Source organism: Pocillopora verrucosa, chromosome 6 (assembly GCF_036669915.1).
Source record: "Pocillopora verrucosa isolate sample1 chromosome 6, ASM3666991v2, whole genome shotgun sequence".
Taxonomy (NCBI): domain Eukaryota; kingdom Metazoa; phylum Cnidaria; class Anthozoa; order Scleractinia; family Pocilloporidae; genus Pocillopora; species Pocillopora verrucosa.
Window position 1 is genome coordinate 22236529 of NC_089317.1, and position 22715 is coordinate 22259243.

At 39.1% G+C, this 22715-nt stretch overlaps 3 protein-coding genes and 1 pseudogene across 5 annotated transcripts; 1 reads left to right on the forward strand and 3 right to left on the reverse strand.

Moving 5' to 3' along the window:
- Nucleotides 1-2177: 2177 nt before the first annotated feature.
- On the reverse strand, nucleotides 2178-4132 carry LOC131783585 (uncharacterized). The gene has a single exon (XM_059100352.2). It carries the CDS (start codon nucleotides 3946-3948, stop codon nucleotides 2458-2460), a length of 1491 nt encoding a protein of 496 aa, XP_058956335.2. The 5' UTR covers nucleotides 3949-4132; the 3' UTR covers nucleotides 2178-2457.
- Nucleotides 4133-9840: 5708 nt separating this feature from the next.
- Nucleotides 9841-10907, forward strand: LOC131783541 (uncharacterized; annotated as a pseudogene).
- A 1661-nt stretch (nucleotides 10908-12568) lies between these two features.
- LOC131783579 (uncharacterized) lies at nucleotides 12569-14713 on the reverse strand. Its single transcript, XM_059100346.2, has 2 exons — nucleotides 14618-14713; nucleotides 12569-14529 (listed from the first exon to the last, which is right to left on the reverse strand). Exon 2 carries the CDS (start codon nucleotides 14505-14507, stop codon nucleotides 13014-13016), a length of 1494 nt encoding a protein of 497 aa, XP_058956329.2. The 5' UTR covers nucleotides 14508-14529; nucleotides 14618-14713; the 3' UTR covers nucleotides 12569-13013.
- A 2927-nt stretch (nucleotides 14714-17640) lies between these two features.
- Nucleotides 17641-22645, reverse strand: LOC131783565 (uncharacterized). 3 transcript variants are annotated; one of them, XM_066169108.1, is made up of 2 exons: nucleotides 22521-22645; nucleotides 17641-22037 (listed from the first exon to the last, which is right to left on the reverse strand). In XM_066169108.1, exon 2 carries the CDS (start codon nucleotides 19503-19505, stop codon nucleotides 18021-18023), a length of 1485 nt encoding a protein of 494 aa, XP_066025205.1. In that variant the 5' UTR covers nucleotides 19506-22037; nucleotides 22521-22645; the 3' UTR covers nucleotides 17641-18020. The 3 variants fall into 3 exon arrangements, with proteins under 3 accessions (XP_066025205.1, XP_066025203.1, XP_066025204.1); XM_066169106.1 differs by having other exon boundaries at nucleotides 17641-22341; nucleotides 22521-22637; XM_066169107.1 differs by having other exon boundaries at nucleotides 17641-22372; nucleotides 22521-22637.
- Between the last annotated feature and the right edge of the window lie 70 nt (nucleotides 22646-22715).

The window sequence follows — 22715 nt, forward strand, 5'->3', positions numbered from 1 at the left end:
AATTGATAAACATAGTTTCGAAGTTTCAAAAGAGCTCAAATTTTGTACTTTTTTTCTGCGGAGTTCTGGGTGTTTTTCCTTTCAATTAGCCCATATTGTTTTCTAGAGAAAAAAAAATAATAGAATGCTAGTTTAAGCTCGGTGAAAGCTTGTTCGACTCGAAGCAGGTCGTTAATGATCAACTTATTCGTTCGTAAACGAATTTTGCTAGCCCTTAAAATTGCGTGTCATGTACCAGCCATATTGCCGGAAAAAAAAGCCGAGTATGAGTATAATATTTTTTTTCAAAAGAGTAGACAAGAAATCGTTATTTGCGACCGTGAAATTGTTGAAAAATTTGTACCCATTGCTGTTGAACCAGTTTTTAAGAGGCAAACACTTGCGTTTACTGCGCACCTTCTTACTCTGGCTTAACCCTTTAACTCCCAAGATCTCATTTGTAATTCTCCTTACTATCTCCCATACAGTTCTTGTGATGTTAGTTTGGAGAATTTGGTATTGGATCGCCTAATAATTCCCGAATTAATATTTTTCTTTGTTCTCATCACTTGTCCGCTTGATATTGTATTGATATTGTAAGGAGAAATTCTGTCTTGATCATTCATGGGAAATAAAGGGTTAAAAGTAATTTGTAATTCTACCTTCACAGAATGCAAATCTTAAAAGTCTCTTCTCTTGTCCACTTGCCAGGCATGAATTAAACTTTTGACTAGTAATCGAAGGACATTTGCACAGAATACTGAAAGAAGAGAAAATAAACTTTAAACAAATAGTTTAGACCAGGAAGGTCCTCAAATAATGTTATGCCCAGTTCCTGATGAGATCGCTGAGAACACAGTTGAGCCTAATCTGATAAAATTTAGCGCACGGTGTATGATTGAGAAGCAATGAGGAGCAGTACACAATGGCTTTAAATAATACATGCAATAAAAGATGTTTCCTGAAAACTTATACTCTCGGACTGTTATCAACATATTACTCTCCGAATACCATGTGGTAAGAGAAGCGTCTAGACTTCGATTTTGTACATTAAACAAATTATTGCTGATCCGCACGAGAAAAAAAAGAAGGACAACATCGCGCAAATTCAACGCCGCCAAAATTTAACAAATCCTTTAAAATCCCAAGAGGCCGAGAGGGCAGTTAGGAGTAGGCTTTGTTCTGGCTTGTTGCTGTTGGATAGCAAGGCGTTCAACTTTCAAGATTTATTAGATTTAATAGAAATCACTGCGATTAGCGTTTATTCGAATTCAACAACTGATAAAATTTGAACATGTTCATCACTTGTCCGTTTTCTGTACATTCTTCTGTTGCTCAAAAGGGAAATCGTTAAAACTTGTTTTCAGTAAAACTTTCAATTACCTCTAACGTTTCCAACCACAGAATAAAAATCAACGCTTCGTGGTTTAGTCTTATCATCATTCATAGCGGTTTAGTGGAACAGATCCCAGTAAGGGGGTCTTACAAATCTGTGACATTTAGAAGAATTCCGACATTTTTAAAATTGATATCAAACCCCCAGACTTCCTGTTCCCTTGGATAACTCAATGCCATCCAATGAGTACGAGGAAATTCCTACACATGTTGATACTAAAACGTAATCTCTTTCATGAAAAATATTGTTTTAAAGCCTTAACTCTTTCACTTTTAGATCTCATCAGTAATTCTCCTTCCTGTTTTCCGTAAAATTATTATGATGTTGGTTCAGAGAATTTGACACTAGATCAACTAACTCTTAATCCTCTAACAGACATTTTTGCTTGATGCTTGTCAGTTGTTTTCCTGATACTGTATCGAAATTGTAAGGAAAAATTTTGCCTCGGTCAGTCATAGGGGTTAAAGGTTACATGAACTTAGCATGGGTTACGTAACCTATTGTGCGGGGTGTTGCACGTTATGTCGTTACAATTGCTTCATTAGCAGAGAGCTGGTATATTTACGGCGTTGCTTTCATTCATATTCATTCGCGTCATACGAACGTCTCTGCGCCCTCAAAATTAAATACCCAATGAGTGAGGGCTGTCAGTTTTTCAAATACATATTTACAAAGTAAAGAGTATGCATAAGAGTCGGTGCGTTTATTATATTATAAGTCGTTTGCTTGCTGTATTTTTGGAGCCTTTCAGAGCTTCTGTAATTTTGCTGTCAGTTTTTCATGTACATGTTTGCAAAGATTATGCATAAGAGTTAGTGCGTTTATTGTATTATTAGTTGTTCTGTAATTTCCTGCTCTAAAACGTTTCGCTCTCTTGCAACTCTTTCATAGATTGCATGCTTGCGTGTTCTATAGGGTGCGAAATTACAATCACAGACTCGAAAGGCTCTTACGTATAGAACTGAGTTACAGCAATTCGAATACGAAAGAAGAGTAAATGTTCCTCTTAACAACAACTCTTAAAAATTTCAATGATTATCGTGCACTTCTCTTTTCTTATTACTCAACAAAAGAAACCAAGTCTACTTGATGTGAAAGTCAGGGGCACCAACAAACACTCCAGCTACCAAGAACAATTCGTTGGATAATGTTTTAAATGTGATTGTGTGGTAGCCTGGCTGAACTCTATGCCCAATCGTGTCGTACCGATTCCTTCTCATCTGAGTAGAATTGGTTTGAATTGTTTCGTTTTTATGATTGTCGAGCCATATTGCAGCAATGCCTCCGTTATGTTTTGTCAAAACTGTCACTGACCGGGTGCGAAACGAATTGTCACCAACAATCGGAGGAACATAGATCTTTAGCTTAAGGACGCTGGAGCGTATCCAGGCACACCACCCCCCTTGGGAATCAGTGCGAAGTTCTCTAGCGACTCTTTTAACATTCTGTTTTTGTCCGTACACTTTGAAACATGGCGAAAAGTCAGTTTTCTCTTTAATTTCAAATTTGAGATTAGAGTGGTGAAGCTTCTTGAATAAATTCGGCGTTTTCCCCGTCCAACACAATGGCTCTTTTAAGGCTTTGGTTTCACGTTTTATAAAAAATAAGCTCGGGAGATTGAAGCTTCCGTCATTGCCTCTGACATGATTGATAGAAAGCGGATTTATTCTGGTGTCGTCGTAAGCAATCTCTTGGTAAATGTTTTTCACATATTCAGTCATCATGTAAGAAATCTGAGCATGCGCCTTAACACCTATATGTTTACCATCTGAGCCTGCCATGCTTGAGTGCATTACTTTCCATCGACCTTCCTCTTTCCTACAAATTATTTCTCTCAAATTGAATGATGTAATGTCGTAATGACGGGCAAGTTCTTTTTGACCAAAATCGTCGAGGGTAACACAAGATGGATTTTCCACCTTTTTAGTATACGGATTAACTCCGAAATCACGTACAACGTTTATGTAAAAGATCACAGGTGCTGAAGAATATGCAAGAGCTTGTCGCGTCAGTTGTTCCAGTGGTTTCGCCGTCTCAAGTGCTATATCGTTAGATGATAATTCTATCAACACGAAATCGAATCTCGCGCCTTCAGGAATAAAAGTTCTGCAGCAAAACGCGAAGAAATAGCTATCCGTGTCTCCGATTGTCAGGGCAGTTACCTTCAAAAAGGATTTTGCAAAACTACCAAAGGTTTCGTTCCACCATTTCTGAAATACTTTGAAATACAATCCATCCAGGCTGTTCTCGTCAAGTCCTAGTTTTCCTCCCGCGCTATGAGAGCCTCCGATCACCAACACGCTGATGTTTTCTCCCCGTAACGCTTTCATCAGAACATGTCTGAAGCGATCAGAATTACCAGCTTGAATACTTCTTGATAACAGCGTTTTGTCAGAGGTTATAATGCTAAATTTATTCGGCAGTTTGAATATTTTTTCTAGTTCCGAAATTGTAACTTGCTTAGGAACTGGTTTGTTGAGCGAAAATTCAAATTGCTTAATTGTGTGAAGATGATATAATAAAATGAGGATAAAAACCAGAGAGCAGCACCTAAAAAAGGTAGACTTTGACATCTTTTAAATTGTATTCGGCTGGCTTTCCCAGCTGTGCTGTTAGGATAAAGAAAACTCTATCTCAATTTGGACAATTTGAATTGTGCAAGTATCTTATCACAAAATCTGAACTAGAGGCAATATTCATAAACAACTTACTGTGTCTGATTGAGCTTGCTAATATGCGTTGCGAACCGATGAGTTGGTGAAGGGAAAGAACAGTTTTATCGCAGCGTGGTGGAACCGATTTGCATATTTTGTTTATTGATTCCTAAATTTTGACGTCATGGCGCTAAAAAATTCAGTTCTAAACAACGCGGACTACAGGCGGCCCAAGCTCCAGCTGTGAGATGATCATCTTACGCAATAACTTTCATGGCGGAATTATAAGAGTTTGTATGGGAATATTTACGACCGCTCTAAGAAATAAAAGAATACGTCAAATTCTCCTAGCGTATTGCTTGTTATCTGACCGCTTACTTTGATGAAAAGAACACATTTTAGCGGGTTGTCCATTTCGAGGTTTTCAACGTACATAAGAAAAGCCCAAGGCTGAGCACTCCATTTCCGAACGCCCGATCTGAGTAGCGAAAAATTCCAGCGCAAAATGACCGGGCGGCCACAAATCCAACGCAGAATCCAAGCACATATACTGTAGTTTCATTTAAATTCACTACAAACTCAATCTTCCTCGTGCAACCGACGCTAAGCCGCAGTTTTCTTCAAAAATTTCCAGTTTAGAAGTTTCTAACAGCCCGCGTCCACATCAACCTTGACACACGACCGTTGAAAATCAGCTAGGTCACCTTGCCTCCTTTTTAAACTGAGCCTCGCCGGGGACCCCACTGTAACTTGGTACCGGTGGTGCTACGACAATTTCTTCATGCCAAGTTACAGTGGAGTTTTGTTAAAATGCTTGTCAATTTGTTAAAACAATGTTATTACTCACACATTCTTGATCAATTTGAGTTTAGTTATCTTGGTGTTGTTGTTGTTTTTGTGATGAGGTCAATCAGAAAAATAGGTGATTGGGTGTGGACAGAAAAATAGCAAAGGGTTTCCCATCCTTTGTCATGTGAAGACAATGTTATAAAAATTAGTAGTAAAACCAGCAGCAATTTATGTTTATATTTCAGCCATTCTGTGACATGTTGATTTCTGTCAAGGAAGCCTTTCCATTCTCCATATCTCAACAACCCCTGGAATGCAAACTGACTGCTGTCCTCTCCCACTGTTTGTGGCTTTAAAAAATGTGATCCATGGAACAGTATTGATAACCACAAATTTTAAGCAATGTTTATTCATATATATGTGCAGATCAAAGCTTTCACATGTCAAAATGTTATACCATGGTATTACAGATTGTTATTAATGTAATAAAATTATCAAATTCAAAGATCTTGGACCCCACTGAGCATGCGTTGTGGAGAATGTTAGAAGGGTGAACTATTAATGAAACTAGTCACACTGCGGTATCAGTTGAGATCATACCGGGGCATACTCCTAATGGACAATACCTATAGAACAAAAAAGACACTCGGGGATAGGGCGTTTGAAAATGCTGCGCCCAAAGTATGGAATCGACTCCCTTTAGAAATTAGACAATGTCAATCATTGAACATTTTTAAAGTTTTACTAAAGACACATCTTTTTAAATTAGCTTTTTATTAGTTCTTTTATTAACTCATATTCTACTTTTATTGTTTTCCGAAAATTGTAAATTATTATTATTATTATCATTATTTGGACTAGCCATTTATTACTTTAAGATTTTAGTGTTGTAATGCGCACTCGATCATATCTTTATCGCATGCTAGACTGCGCAATATAAGAAATAAACATCATCATCATCATCATCATCATCATCACTGTATCTGTTGTTTTAGTTCTGTTGCAGTTTATTTAAACTAATGTGATGAACATAAAAGTAATGTTCACTTAAGGTGAGGATAAAAGGAGGAATGAGTCGCAGAATGGCATGTCTTATGGAATGGCACAATTTGTTGTGGAGTATGCCATCCTTTACGTTTACCTCTAACCCTCACCCTAACCCTAATGTTTAAAAGTACATAGTCTAGGGCTGGCTGTGATACTATATTCAGTATGAATTTTACCATTTTATGTACTCATTCCACCTTTAATCCTCACTAGTGTTTACAAATAGCTTATAATTTGTTGTTTCAGTTACTTTATACACAGAATATGTTTTAATTTATAATAATCAATAATAAATGTCTATATTGCTCATTAGATAAAAACACTTATCTGATGTTACAGGATAAAACAAAATTTCATGTGTAATAACTGTTACATTTTGAACTCTTAGTTTTCATAGGCTCTGGTTGCTGAAAAAGGGCTGACCCTCTTATCAGCGAGCAGAAATTCGATTTTTGTACTTGATTTTGTAAAACCAAGCCATGGATAATCTCTACCACTTTGATGTAAAGGCCTATTCCATGACAATCAGACTGATCAAATGAGATAACTTGAGGTTGAAAAAGATTGAAAGACTCTTTAGACAAGGAGCATGGTATTTCTGGAACTTCAGCTATCTCCTCTTTCTTCCCCAGCATATTCTTCACAAGGTGGAGGACTGTGATATTCAATTTCATAGGATAATGCTCCTTCAGGTACATCTTGGTACAAATGATAGTGATTTAAGCCATACATCCAGAGTTGAGCAGGTGTCATGTTTGATTAAAATCTGAGAGGATTGTTATCAAAGGCATCTTGAAACAAGGATTGTTGCAACTTTATTCAAGGCATAAATACATATTACAGACGATATAGGTGTAATTCATTGCTTATCTCAACGTACCCTTTGTCTTCAAGAAACCAAAATTGATGGTAAAACACGTTCCCAGGTCAAACGAATTCCAAGTAAGAATGCTTTCATTCTGTGAATGCTACAGTTCGGAAAATTTTGCAAGGTTCTCTTCACAAAGCAATTCAAACAATCGTCAGAAATACCAGTATACTTTGGCACCTCCTTCCGTAACTTAAACAGTTGAATTCATCCACAAATTGTTTTCCTGCATTTGCCAACCATCTCTGCAATTTTTTCAAGTAAAAATTCACACCTTGAGCACAAATTAAAAATTCTCTCGTGGTACCTCAAAAGGACAGTGAATAGTGGAAAGTGCTTTAGATCAACACCCTGGATTGACCATTGTCTCGGGCGGCGATACTAACAAATTGGATGTAAATGATCTTTGTCAATTGACAGGATGGAATTCCTTGATGAACTTTCCAACTAGGGGTGTTGCGTACTTGGATAACGTCCTTACAAATCGACCGGACTTATTTGGGAAATGTGCCCCGTTTTCTATATCAATAACACGGCGGTCTTTTTACCAGCGGGATCAAAACTCAAACCTGTTCGCCAAAAAATTCGCATCCGGGATTGCAGAAAACACTGAAAGGAGGCGTTATACTTGGAACTTACGGGAGAGACTTGGGATAGTGTCTTGGGAACAAACGATGTGAATAAGGCTGTGAAGAACTTGGAAACTCTTATTCACAGACACATGGACAAGTGCATGCCATTCAGAACAGTTCGCATCTCATCGCGTGATCCGGCGTGGGTGACACCCCTTCTCAAGCCCTTGATCAGGTCTAAATCTAGGATTGGTCAAAACAGGGGGGGGGGGGGTCGGCTTCAAGAGATTAACAGGAGAATAAGTTAAGTTATCAGTGAGAACAGGAGAAATCTCCTTCAGGCACCTGTAGGAGCTAGGGAGTGGTGGAAACACGTGGATAGCCTGTCACAGCGCCGGTGTTCCTCGGCTAAGGTTACATTGGACATGCAGTCTCTGGCTGAGCTGAATGATTATTTTGCTGAATTGTGTTGGGACAGTGCGTATAAACAGCCTACACCTACCCTAGTTGAGAGTGGAGTTCAAGTTCCTGAGATTTAAGAAAGACAGATATGGAACTGTTTGCAGCGCCCGAAGAAAACCGCCACTGGACCGGACCTCATACCGTTCTGGGTGTGGAGAGACTACGCGGAAATTTTTACACCTTTAATTTGCAAGATCTGGAACTTATCCCTGAGGTTCAGTACCTGGCCCTCATCGTGGGAAAGAGCTGTAATTGCACGCGCATTTGAGAAATCCGTGCATAACATTCACGCGCGGGACACTGTTGAGCAAAATCTGAGCTCAACTTAGTTTGCCTACAGGACAGGGGGAAGCTGTATTGACGCGCTCCTCAGTATGCAACACACCGTCTATAGTCATCTAGATGACCCTAAGTGTAAAGCCGTGCGTTTGTTTGCCATAGATTTCAGTAACGCGTTCGACAGCGTTAATCATGAACTTTTGTCTTATAAGCTTAAGGGTATACCGTTAAATCCATTCATAATCAATTGGTATTTAAGCTTTCTTGAGAATCGTCAACAGGGCATTATTTATAATAGTTTTCAAGGACAATGGAAATGTGTCAACAGGGACAGTACACAGGGCAGTGTGAGTGGTCCGTACTTATTTAGTATTTTTATTCATGATCTGGAAATCAGCATAGATAATCGTCCAGCCCTGTTTAAATACGCGGACGACTCTACTGTCGTTGTTCCAGTTTGGAGTGATGGCCACTGTCGTACGGATTTGGTGGATCAGTTTTTAATTTGGTCTGAGGAAAAAAGTATGATTTGTAATCCGTCGAAAAGTAAAGAAATTATTTTTCGCAAGGAAGGTTTTATTCAGGATATTGCGCAAGTTAATAACATTCCGCAATGCACGAAGCTGCCCATTTTAGGTGTTACGTTTCAGGAGAATTGTAAATATAGTGAACACGTACGTGCTAAGTTGATTAAGGCAAATAAGTGTCTGTTTGAATTAAGATCTTTACGGAAGGAAGGTTTCAGTTAAGCGCCTTAGTTTTACCAAATTTCACTTATGGTCTACCTGTTTATGACGCTACAGACTCAGATTTCACGGTCATACAAAACTTTATGGACAGATGCTTTAAAAGGAAATACATATCTTAGAGAATGGACATTCGAGAACTTTTAGAAAAGCCAGATAAGAAGATTTTCAAGGTACGTTCAGTAACGTCATTCCGAAGAAGAAAGAAACAAAGTACCAACTCAGAAACAAAAGTGCTCATCGCCCGGATATAAAGACTGACAGATTTAAGAATGTTTTTTTAAAATAGGCATATCTTTAAATATAATCTTTGATCTTTCTATTATTTTATGTTGTATATCTTACGTATATATATACAACATGTCCTATGTATTTTTAGACTCCTAACTGGTGATGTAACTTAAGATATGTCTTTTTATCTTAGGAAGAATAAAGATTGATTGATTTATTGACGACACGAACAAAGGATACCAATTTAGTCCCCAATGTGACTCCATATTAAAAGGTCAATTACTTCTTCAAAGTGGTCGCCTTTGTTCAAAGAAAAAGGAGTTTTACGCGCTGAAATGGTGTACTGCTTTGTCTCGACATGCAATTATTCATCGGAACAAGCGCCGAAAAAGGAAAAGACGAGTACAAACGATAGATCCATCTGACAAGGTTAGGTACATTCTTCATTGATAATCTTTCCCTCTAAAAACAACATAAAATGCGATAATTTTTTAATAGCCTGCAGTGCAGGCGTCTTGTTAGTGCGAGCTAACGTTAACGTTAAAAGCTCGGGATCGTTTGTTTGACCGGCCATTTTTTATTTGCAGTTAGAGTGGACAGTGGGGGGAGGGGGCGGGGGAGGGGAGAAAAGACGCCTGCTCGAAGAGGCTGTTAAAATGCCATAAGCCCCCTGATTAGTTACGCTTCACTGCATTTCCGGAAATAGGAAGGTAACCAATAAAAATGAGTTTATTTTAAAGTCTTTGACAACGACTTCCGGCAAAAAAACAAACACACGTGGAGCCGAGCCGTTATATCCAGCTATATATAGTGCGTGATGTCCGATAAGAGTGCGAGTGACAACTGTAGGCTTTGAGAGTTTCCTTCAAAATTCAGTTCGGAAATCTCCCTAAGCAAAGCCACTCTTCATCAGAAAATGTTTTCAAACCTTCGAAACGGAAGGAGTGCTTTGGAGTTGTTTTGAGCGAAATTGTTCGTCAAGTTGGATTTTCCCTGGTGCAAGATAGCTCGAGATTTTCAGATCGTGTTTGCAACCCATGTGGCCGTAAGATTCGAAATTTAGGCCAATTGTACCACTTTGTCAAGAACGCAACTACAACAACGTCTACGCCAGTGAAAACTAGCAAAAGAAACCTTGACACGCCAGATAAAGCTAGTCCACCCTGGGGGAAATCAAAATCTGAACGCGTTCGTTCCCCGATTGACAGGACTCCGTTGAGGGAAGTTCCTCCTCTCATGCGGTCGAAAAAGTCTCTCGCCTTTGAAAACGCAGTGAATACCTCGTCTGCCTTGTTGGTACAGGAAAGCAAGATGCTTAGTCATATGAATGTGGAAGATCTCCCAAACGATGGTTTAAAAATCGTGTTCATGTATCCGTCTGGAAACGTGACTGTGAGAATTCCCAGAGATTCCCGAACAAAAACATTGGTGAAGAACGTTGCTACCAAACAACGGAGAGAAGTGATTAATGCACTTTTAATGCACGAAGAAATTAAGCCTGAACTATATCAGGAAATCTCCTTATATAATTATATGTCGCTCGAGTTTGACGAATACTTGAAATCTGGATGCATATTGGAGGCGCGTAATCCGGACGAGCTCGCTAGTATATCGAACAAAATTTTCATGAAAGAGGTGAGAATTTTCTGTCCCCTCTGGTTTGACTGCGTTCGAGGTGCAAGTGGTTTATCGCAGAATGCTTTCAAAGAGTGCGTCCCAGAGATAAACTCCCTTGCTTTAGCGACACCAATGCTAGCACGCTTAAGAAACGCCAAAGCCTCTGCAGTGCACAACCGAATTTCAACCATTATGTTTCACAGTGGTGTTAAACATGACGACTTGACACGTTTAAATCATTTGGGGGTATGTATGTCTCCAGACTGACAGCTACAGCTGCAGCTTAATCGAACCAATCAGGAACTCCGTTCGTGGGCGAACGGAGTGTGGCAAAATAACAATGACTTCGGGCAGGCGTAATCTTCACTTCCCTACCCCCGCCCCTCTCCCTATTTTTGACTGTCGACCGCCCCCTTGGTACAAATTTTTCCTCTCCTCAGCCTTCCGCTGCCATTAAAATCAAAGATGGCGGCCATAATATTCGTTATGAAATTACTTAGCACTCGCTAGCCTAAATTACGCCTGCTCTGCAGGCTATAATTTTAAGCGAATGCGCTATTTTCATGAACTCGAAATCCCGTGGAAATTTACGAGCGTCGCATATCGAACAGTTGCATGTATTGTTTATCCTTCATTTCTGAGTGCTTTTGTTCTTTTTTTTATATAGCATTTACGTTACCTTGAATTATGAACCGGAATTTAGCCTGAATAGAACTGTTACAGTGACAACATACATTTGTTTCCACTATGTTCGAGCAGAGACTTTTAAGGCGGTTCATACAAAAGTAATACAGTGACAAAACATTTCTTACACCAGATCAAAATTTAATGGAGATTTTTTATCGTCCCGTGTACAGGAAAGGCGATAAAGAGCCTGGAAAGCACTCCAGAGTATGTAGCTGCCATTTTAGTGATGGCAAAAAGTCTAATGGCTCAGAGATGTTTGAACGAGTTTGCAGAAAATATTGATTAAAGCAACCTGATGGTGCATTCATTATTACTCCTCTCTGACCATTACCACATTGAAAACAAAATTACGATGAATGACATTTAACAACAATTTATCGCTCCCTGTTATAAATAAAGTCTCTTCGGAACAATGCAAAATGTTATTTTTAAGACAAGCTACCTTCTAAAAGAGCAGGACTCTAAAATTACCTTTAAAGAAGAACTGATTCATCGACCCGCCATTTTAAATGCTATCTTGTCATCATGCACTTCAATGTTCTTGTTGAATGAGCTGGCTTTTGCTGCGGTTTCCACCAACGAGGTTTTCGCTGTGGCCATTTCGAAATTGACTGTGCGCCTAGAAGAAATTTTTTACAAATCTGATATTATGAAACCAAGTGAGACGGCTTTAAAGGTCGTAAAACTTCTTCGCCCGAGTAACGTTCTCGTCGGCACGTGCAGTGGAGAGTAAATCATGAATAATAACAGAGAGAAAGAGAGAAAATTTGTAATTCAAATAATCATAAAACGTCTCCGATTTGATTGAGGGAGTCGCCGGAAAATTGACATAGCACATCTCTATTAATAAAATACCATCCACAAAACGCTTCATTTACATGTATGATTTTTCCACAGCTTGGAAAAGGTTTTAAGTTCTACTGATTCCGGCGAAGTTATCAGTGAAGCTTTCATAGCGTTTATGTGATGTTACTTACGGTAACTCGAACCCTTCTGCCAAGTTGAACCAAGATCCATTTCCATTCCGGTCATTTTCCAGACGATTTTACACTCCATGGCTCCAACCATGTCTGTCAACGGATTATTTAACAAAAAAAATGTGCAGTAAACCAAAACATTGGTTGTATTTCTTATTATGCGGCCGTTTATTTTTTCCCTGTTTGACATTACAAGGAACAGCGAAGAAGGAGGGGCGGGGGGTTCACCTCCCCCCCCCCCCCCCCCACTTTTTTCCGCGGCAAAAAGTTGAATATTTTCTTTGTTTCGTAACAGTCAAATGGTTCAAATAAATGAATTGAAAACCACGTTTGAGCCGTGGATGATGAAAAATTAATAAATAATCCTCACAGATGAACTGAATCCGAAGAAATTGAGAAGAATTTTTTTATACCTTAAAAACTGAATGATCTGTCCATTATGACTCCCTAGGAGGCTCTTCACTCCTTACTAATTTTAGTTATCTTGCACAGACTTATATGTCTGAGTGTTCAATTGGGCGCAAAATGGCAATCATAAACTGAAAAGGCTCTCACATAGAAAACAGAGTAACAGAAATTTGAATACAGAAGAAAAGGAAATATTCCTCTTGTGTCTTTAGGGTATGTAAGTTTATCTAAACAACAACTCATAAAATGATTAATATCGTGCACTTCTCTTTACATGTTACTTAACAAAAGATACACAAATCTACTTGATGTGAAAGTCAGGGGCACCAACAAACACTCCAGCTACTAAGAACAATCCGTTGGATAATGTTTTAAATGTGATTGTGTGGTAGCCTGAATTCACTTTGCGATCAATCGTGTCGTATCGATTCGATCTAACCCGAATCGAATCGGTTTCAATTGTTTCGTTTTTGTAATTGTTTAGCCATATTGCAGCAATACCACCTTCATGTCTTGTCAAAACTGTCACTGACCGAGTGCGAAACGAATTGTCACCAACAATCCGAGGAACATAGATCTTTAGCTTAAGGACGCTGGAGCGTCTCCGGGAACACCACCCCCCTTGGGAATCAGTGCGAAGTTCTCTAGCGACTCTTTTGACATTCCTTTTTTGTCCGTACAGTTTGAAACATGGCGAAAAGCCAGTTTTCTCTTTAATTTCAAATTTGAGATTAGAGTGGTGAAGCTTCTTAAATACATTCGGCGTTTTCCCCGTCCAACACAATGGCTCTTTTAAGGCTTCGGTTTCCCGCTTTATAAAAAATAAGCTCGGGAGATTGAAGCTTCCGTCATTGCCTCTGACATGATTGATAGAAAGCGGATTTATTCTGGTGTCGTCGTAAGCAATCTCTTGGTAAATGTTTTTTACATATTCAGTCATCATGTAAGCAATCTGAGCATGGGCCATGACGCCAATATGCTTACCATCTGAGCCTGCCATGCTTGAGTGCATTACTTTCCATTGACCTTTCTCTTTCCTACAAATTATTTCTCTCAAATTGAATGATGTAATGTCGTAATGACGGGCAAGTTCTGTTTGGCCAAAGTCTTCGAGGGTAACACAAGATGGATTTTCCACCTTTTTAGTATACGGATTAACTCCGAAATCATGTACTACGTTTATGTAGAAGACCACAGGTGCCGAAAGATATAAAAGGGCTTGTCTCGTCAGTTGTTCCAGTGGTTTCGCCGTTGCTCGTCCTTTATCATTAGCTGACATTTCTATCAACATTATATCGAAGCTCGTGCCTTCAGGAACAAAAGTTCTATAGCAAAATGCGTAGAAAGAGCTCCCCGTGCCTCCAATTGTCAGCGCAGTTACATTCAAAAAGGATTTTGCAAAACTACCAAAGGTTTCGTTCCACCATTTCTGAAATACTTTGAAATACAATCCATCCAGGCTGTTCTCGTCAAGTCCTAGTTTTCCTCCCGCGCTATGAGAGCCTCCGATCACCAACATGCTGATGTTTTCTCCCCGTAACGCTTTCATCAGAACATGTCTGAAGCGATCAGAATTACCAGCTTGAATACTTCTTGATACAAGTGTTTTGTCAGGAGTTATAATGCTAAATTCATCCCGCAGTTTGAATAATTTTTCTAGTTTCGTGACTTGCCGAGGTGTCGTTATGTTAAGCGAAAACTTTGTCATTGTGTGAAGATGATATAAGATGATGAACATGACGACAAGAAAGATGTAGATAACAAGGGTAGACTTTGGCATCTTTTTCAATTGCATACGCCCGGTTCAATCAGCTTTGCTGTAAGGATGAGAGAACGTTTATCTCAATTTATGCAAACATCTTATCGTTAAATATGAATCAAACCATAACATCATAAACAACTTACCGTGTCTGAGTGCGCTTGCGATTATGAGTTCAGAATGAGTCGGTGAAAGGGAAAGAGCTAACAACAGTTTCATCACAGCGTGGAGGGACCGATTTGCATTTCTTGTTTAAAGGATATTTTAATATGAATCGGCTTGAACTAGCGTGACCTTATGCTGTGTGTCCTCTCACGCATATAATATTCTGTTTTGCGTCAAAATAGCGGTATGCGGGTCCACTTGGCGAAGTACTTAAAATTAAAAATATTGATTAAGCAAACAATTGGCGTACTGTTTTAAGAAACTTATTGTGGCTATGGGTTATATTGTTTGTGGTTTCTGACTGTCTTTTGGTTTGCGTTTCATCGCAGAGAAAACACGAAACAAATTTGTCCACGACCGTAAAATAAGTTTGATGAAAACAACTTTGCGTATTAGTAGCTTTCCACTGTTAGTCTTCATTTCATAGCGTGCTATTTTTGTACAGACGTTCCGGAAAATGCGAGAAACTATAGTCATATTGGAATGGAGAGACGATTAAAACTTCAGAATAGCTTTAAGGAGAGGTTTTTCCAACACCAAATCAAACAATTATCTACATGCGGTTTTTGAGATTCCAAAGATTAATCTAAGTATACCACAGGTTTGCGAAATAAGAGTCGTGGCGAAACTATTAGAGTTTGTATGAGAATACAGTCAAATTCTCAATAAAGATACCTCACCTTACTTCCACAGTGCATCGCTTGTTATCTGACCGCTTACTACGTTGAAAAGAACCTATTTTAGCGAGTTATCCATTTCTAAGTTTACTTCTCATAAGAGAAGCCCAAGGCTGCACACGCCCGATCCGAGAAGCGAAAACTCCAAGCTCAAAGTGACTGGGCCACCACAAATCTAACGCAGAACCAAAGCACATAAAAAGAGATGTTTTAGAGCCACGGATGCCGAGTGTGTGGTCCTCGACGAGGTCCGGTTTGCAAAGGAGGCAGGGTTACCAAGCTGCTTTTCAAGGTGTCGTGGTGAATGTGGACGCAGGTCGTTAGAAACGTCTGAAATATAAATTTTGGAAGCAAACTGCGGCTTAACGTCGGTTTCACAGAGAGGATTGAGTTGGTAGTAAATTGAAATGAAACTACAACATATGTGCTTAGATTCTGCGTTGGATTTAACCTTGACCCTCTTTATTTATTTTGAAAACAACTTGGTAGCCTGGCCAACCTTGCTTCATGTCCCAGAACACTGATTCACTAACAAACACGCTTCTTTCGTCATGCACAAAGCTACGACTTTAGGCAAGAATTCCAATTTGAGCATAACTACTTATGCTCCGAGCAAATCGCCGTGGGGTGGAATAGAAGGCGAAAAAACTTTGTTACTTCTCAGATGAGAACGATCCAAAACGGCAATTACCATGTAGTCAAGTTTTTAGAACATCCAAAGACAATTGGTTAGCCTTTCAAAAATTTGCTCGTGCTGATTTATCCTAAATTGCATTAGACATCATGTGATTATCTACACAAATCGAGTTGGTGAGAACCAATCACGTTGGATTATTTTGTTATAGTTTTGATCACTATGATTATCGTGCACTTTGCTTTGCTTATTACTGAGCAAAGGAAAGTAAATCTACTTTAAATGAAAGTCAGACCAACAAACACTCCAGCCACCAAGAATGTTTTATTGGATAATGTTCTGACTGTGATTGTGTGGTAGCCCGGCTCCTCTCCAATGTCCAATCGTGTCAAATCGTTGAGTTCTCACCCAAAGCGACTCGGATTTAACAATTTCGTTTTCGTTGCCACATTGCAGCCCTGCTTCTTTTATATGTTGACAAAACTCTAACTGACCGAGTGCGAAACGAATTGTCCCCAACAATCCGAGGAACGTAGATTTTTAGCCCAAAGATGCTGGAGCATCTCCAAGCACACCACCCCGCTTGGGAATAAGTGCGAAGTTCTCCACTGACTCTTTTAACATTCTGTTTTTGTCCATACAGTTGGAAACATGGCGAAAAGACAGTTTTCTCTTTAATTTCAAGTTCTGGAATAGAGTGGTAAAGCTTCTTAAATACATTCGGCATGGCTCTTTTAATTCTTCAGTTTCTCTCTTTATCAAAAGTAACTCGGTAGATTGATGCCTCCGTGATTGCCTCTCACATGATTGATAGAAAGCGGATTTATTCTCGTGACTTTGTAAGCAATCTCTTGGTAAATGTTTTTCCCAAATTCAGTCACCATGTAAGCAATCTGAGCATGCGCGTTGACGCCAATATGCCTACCTTCTGAGCCTGCTATGCTTGTGTACACCTCTTTCCATCGACCTTTCTCTTTCCTACAAATTACTCAGTCCCCTTCAGTTGAATGATGGAATCTCGTATGATCGCGTCAATCAATCCCATACAGTGCAGAAAGTTGAAATTAAATTGATTGACAGGAAAGTCGCGAAAACGCAACGAGACTAGATCGCGGGAAGGTTAGGAGTTATAAAGTTTTGATTCAGAGTTTGGGAGGGAATGCCATGAACAAAAACAATAAACAAAGGACGAAAAACTAGCGAAAAGTTTGGATGTCTTGGATTTCCAAAAACGGCTATAAAAGTATGAACTCGGGAGGCCCTGAATAAAATTCTCGAGAAGTTTTATGCAACTGTTCGTTGGAAAGAGGGGAAGGATTACGAGCGGGAAAGTTTCTATGTAAAGGTTACTACTCTCCACCGATACCTAAGAGAGACAATGAATACAAACGCTCGATTTATTATTAATAAGTAACAACATCATTTAAAGAGGGTAACACATGCCAGGATGACAGACAAACAAGTGACCATCTGTAGGTAATTTAGTGTTAACAACTGAGTTGAAAACTTAAATTGGCCGCCGTAAAGAGTAAAAAAGCTGACGTTTCGAGCGTTAGCCCTTCGTCAGAGCGATAAACAAAGGGCTAGCGCTCGAAACGTCAGCTTTTTACTCTTTACGGTGGCCAATTTACGTTTTCAACTCAGTTGTTAACACTAAATTACCTACTATACTCTCCCACCGAAGTAGCACCACGGTTTCTTTAGAAACTTACCCCCTTTGTTCATTAATGGCCATCTGTGCAGAATATCTACCTTGTAATTGTAAATTAACTAAGAACAGTACTAAGTATGAATATCAATTTATTATCTACGGTTAAAAAAATACATAGAACATTAATCCAATCCACATAGTTATCTCTATTCTAAACACTATATCCAACGCGCTCGTGTAATTTTGTTATCGTTGAAAAATTTACTCGTGCCTATTAACATTAAATTGCATTCGATATCATGTTGTTACCTGAACAAATCGGGCTGGTGAGGACCAATTACATTCAAGGATTTTGTTATAGTTTGGATTATTTTGATTATTATGAATTTCTCTCTACTTATTATGTAACAAAAGACACAAGTCTACTTGATGCGAAAGTCAGGGGCACCAACAAACACTCCAGCTACTAAGAACAATTCTTTGGATAATGTTTTAACTGTGATTGTGTGGTAGCCTGGATTCACTCTGCGACCAATCGTATCGTATCGATTCGATCTAACTCGAATCGAATCGGTTTCAATTGTTTCGTTTTTGTAATTGTCTAGCCATATTGCAGCAATGCCTCCTTCGTGACTCGTCAAAACTGTCACCGACCGAGTGCGAAACGAATTGTCACCAACAATCTGAGGAACATAGATCTTTAGCTTAAGGATGCTGGAGCGTCTCCGGGAACACCACCCCCCTTGGGAATCAGTGCGAAGTTCTCCGGCGACTCTTTTAACGTTCCTTTTTTGTCCGTACAGTTTGAAACATGGCGAAAAGCCATTTTTTTCTTTAATTTCAAATTTGAGATTAGAGTGGTGAAGCTTCTTAAATACATTCGGCGTTTTCCCCGTCCAACACAATGGCTCTTTTAAGGCTTCGGTTTCCCGCTTTATAAAAAATAAGCTCGGGAGATTGAAGCTTCCGTCATTGCCTCTGACATGATTGATAGAAAGCGGATTTATTCCGTTGTCGTTGTAAGCAATCTCTTGGTAAATGTTTTTCACATATTCCGTCATCATGTAAGCAATCTGAGCATGCGCCTTGACTCCAATATGCCTACCATCTGAGCCTGCCATGCTTGAGTGCATTACTTTCCATCGGCCTTCCTCTTTCCTACAAATTATTTCCCTCAAATTGAATGATGTAATGTCGTAATGACGGGCAAGTTCTGTTTGGCCAAAGTCTTCGAGGGTAACACAAGATGGATTTTCCACCTTGTTAGTATAATAATGAACTCCGAAATCATGTACAACGTTTATGTAGAAGACCACAGGTGCCGAAGGATATGAAAGGGCTTGTCTCGTCAGTTGTTCCAGTGGTTTCGCCGTTGCTCGTCCTTTATCATTAGCTGACATTTCTATCAACATTATATCGAAGCTCGTGCCTTCGGGAATAAAAGTTCTATAGCAAAATGCGTAGAAAGAGCTCCCCGTGCCTCCAATTGTCAGCGCAGTTACATTCAAAAAGGATTTTGCAAAACTACCAAAGGTTTCGTTCCACCATTTCTGAAATACTCTGAAATACAATCCATCCAGGCTGTTCTCGTCAAGTCCTAGTTTTCCTCCCGCGCTATGAGAGCCTCCGATCACCAACACGCTGATGTTTGCTCCCCGTAACGCTTTCATCAGAACATGTCTGAAGCGATCAGAATTACCAGCTTGAATACTTCTTGATACAAGTGTTTTGTCAGGAGTTATAATGCTTAAATTATCACGAAGATTGAATAATTTTTCTAGTTCCGTAACTTTCTGAGGCGCTGGCGTGTTGATCGAAAACTCAAACTGTGTTATTGTGTGAAGATGATATAACAAAATGAACACGAAGGCAAGAAAGAAGTAGATACAGAAGATAGACTTATGCATCTTTTGAAGTGTAATTGCTCGGTTCAGTCAGCCGTGCTTTAACGATGAAGAACACCTGTCTCAATTTATGCAAATTAAACATCTTCTCGATAGATCTGAATTGTTTTAGGAACCGGCTTTTTAAAGCGTGACCTTCACGGTTTGTGTGTTTGTTAACTCTCACGCAAAAAATTATCTCCCCATGCGGCAATATAGCGGTCTAAGGGCGAAGTACTATAAATGAAGAATATTAGTTGAGTAAATAGTTGGCTTTACTATTTTAAAACAAATCACTTTGGTTATAGGTTTACAGTATATTGTTCGTATTTTCTGTGCCCAAGTTTACGGTGCGTGGTTCATCGCAGAGAAAACAGTCTTTTGAATCCTCAACCGTGAAATACTTGCAATCGATATAAAGCAATTTAGCATATCAATATATTTCTATTGTTAGTTCATTATAGAGCGTGCCATTTTTGTGCACGCGTAATTCATTTTTCATAACAATGCGAGAAACTAATCAGTTCAGAATACAATAAGATTTTATTCGCTGTTTATGAAGAGATGAATATGTTTAAAATACTTTTTAATAACAGTATTATGGTGGATGGCAAGGGACCTTCGGAAATCACGGGGCTTATACAAGGGAGGCCACTTTACGAAAAAAATATACATATTTGGATACAAGTGAGACGAGTGAAGAGACGATTCAAACTTCAGAACACCTTGAAGTAAAGGTTTTTCCAACAGTAAATAAAACAATTTTCCATGCATGATGTCCCAAAATATTGGTTCACAAACAGTCGCTGCTCTCGTCATGCAAACATATTTTTTATTTTTGACAAAAATTCTAATTTGACCATAGATCTTAATTCTCCCAACAAATCTCCGAAGGAAAGGGGGAGAGAACGTAATTAATCAATGAAAACTTTTTATCATGTTCTTTGTTATGCAAAAAATTAGCGAAACATCATTACACTTCAACATTTTACATCCGTAAGGAGTCTTACTGGAATCCCATTTCACCTGCGAGCCATATCCTTTAAGATGGAGACATTATTGCATAACTCTGTTGCGTCGGAGATTTTCAAAACTGATTTTAAGGTAAAACAATTTTTAATATGAAGTTTTGTTTATTGTATTTAAGATATAAGTTAGGTGCACCAATCAAATTTCCCTCCCTCGAGTTATCATAAACAGTTCGTTATGTAATGGTCTAATCGTGATCGCGGGGTAGAGTGGCGTCTCACCTCTTCACTCGCTCTCCCCCGTCTCCGGACGACAGTTTGACGGCTCTAAATTGAGCTGTTTTTGGTTGCTATACTGCCATTTCAATTGCCCCATTTAGGGATTTTTCTATATGGGTACTGCTTGAGTTCAAATGAACTGAGCCCAAATTTGGTAGCCAATGCAAGTCGTTGCCGAGGAAACCACAAACATGTTGGCGAAAATTCGCAGTGTTTTTTCGTCTTTCCCCGGTGAACTCGACTCTTGCATCACGCAATACGTTTTCCTTCTGCTGAACGATGTGGACTACGACGGCTTTCCAAATGTGAGACGGTGCAGAGTAGCGTAGAAATAGGCCTGTTCTGATTGTGTTCGGCAACTTTTGAGGAACTTTTGGCGTTTGGAGAAACTGTTTTTTAGTTCCGGCAACCTCGAGCACTTTTTGCCTTTCTGAGCAATTTTTGGGCAACATTTAGGTTTAGAGCTCATATCAAACACAATAAAGTCAACGATTTCATAGAAAACATCAATTTATGCGAATTTCTTAACTGTTTATCAGCCTTTCGAAGACAGACTGTAAATTGACAACGTTTTGCAGGCCTATCTGCCAATAATACTGAGAACGGATAATCGGCTAAAATGACGAACAATAATGGCTGCCTCTGTTAATTTACGGAAATGGATGGAGAAAAGCCGCCTTTATTTGCAAGAAACTCTTAAAAGCTAAGTTCCAAGCTATTTTACTTGACCGATGTCAGCCAGTATTGCAAAGAACGAAAAATGTTGCTGTTATAAATTAACTTTTATATGCCTATCGAAAATTTTTTTTTACTTGCGCGTCTATTTAGTTTTAAATAGGCTGCTACGGAAAAATTCCGTCAGATTGTAGGTGAATTTATACCTAAAAGATAGTCTGGTAAATTTCTTTCTAGTGGCTAGAGTTTCCTGGTGGGTGACCCTATTCGGAGGAATAACGGAATGACAGAGTATCTTAAAATCTGACATAGAACGACCAAATATCCTAAAACGCGAAATGACAAGCTTTAGCGACAAGATATGTGAAGTATCATAAAACATTATACTCTATCACAATGCTTTTTTTCCGGTATTATCCACCTTAACTGCAACAATTGAAACCTCTCTATGTAAGCGTTTTCCGCCATTCTGTGTTTCGGATATTCCGCCATTCCACCGTTCCATGCATCCTTTCGCCAAATAGGGTCAGCCTTCTCAGAAGTTCCAGTAGAATTTCTGTCACACTTAATAAAAGAGGCTAAAACTTGAGGATGCATTTCCTTAACTTGAAAACTTCACTGACTTAAATAATCCCTTCGAAAAAGAATTATCGAGACAGTGGAGTTCAATTTGACTGCAATCACTGTTAAACTAACCATAAGACAGCAGCGTGACTCGATCTAGTAGACTGCCTGTTGATACATGAGATCGTGCTCAGCGCATGTTGAAACCCGATCTTTTACAAGTGGACCATCTGTATACGCAGAGTGGACTTGCCAATTCAGCGGTCAAACGTAGGGCATGTGCGAGTAAATCATGATCAATTTAGCTGCCTGTGCGCCAATTTCCTTCCAAAATTTCAGAGGGAAATATAAGAAGTAACTGAAGTCTCGCAAAACTAGGGAAGGAAATTGAACTTTGATAGAAATCTGTAAAAGGAAAAAAAAAGTGGGGAAAAGAAAAACTCGAGACTTCCGAACACAAAGCATATTCAAGTACGGGTATCAAGGGGATTTCTGATTCTACTTGGAGATTTTATTACAAAAAGGAATAAATTTTTAAAATACCGTGACTTACTAGCTTGTGTGGTTGTTCGTAATTCCTGTGAGATAACTTGGTTCTGAAAACCTGAAAGCACACGAACTAAAACCCGGTCCGTAATTACAACGTTCGCTCACGCGCAGCCGTTCGTCCACTGTGTTAGACTTGTTACTGATTGCCCTTAGTAATTACTGTATGCGGTTTCCGTCTTGTGATCTACTAAACTCGTGA

Excerpts from the sequence above, each read along its gene's own strand:
- LOC131783585 (XM_059100352.2), bottom strand. The coding sequence starts at position 3,948 with ATGTCAAAGTCTACCTTTTTTAGGTGCTGCTCTCTGGTTTTTATCCTC.
- LOC131783579 (XM_059100346.2), bottom strand. The coding sequence starts at position 14,507 with ATGCAATTGAAAAAGATGCCAAAGTCTACCCTTGTTATCTACATCTTT.
- LOC131783565 (XM_066169108.1), bottom strand. The coding sequence starts at position 19,505 with ATGCATAAGTCTATCTTCTGTATCTACTTCTTTCTTGCCTTCGTGTTC.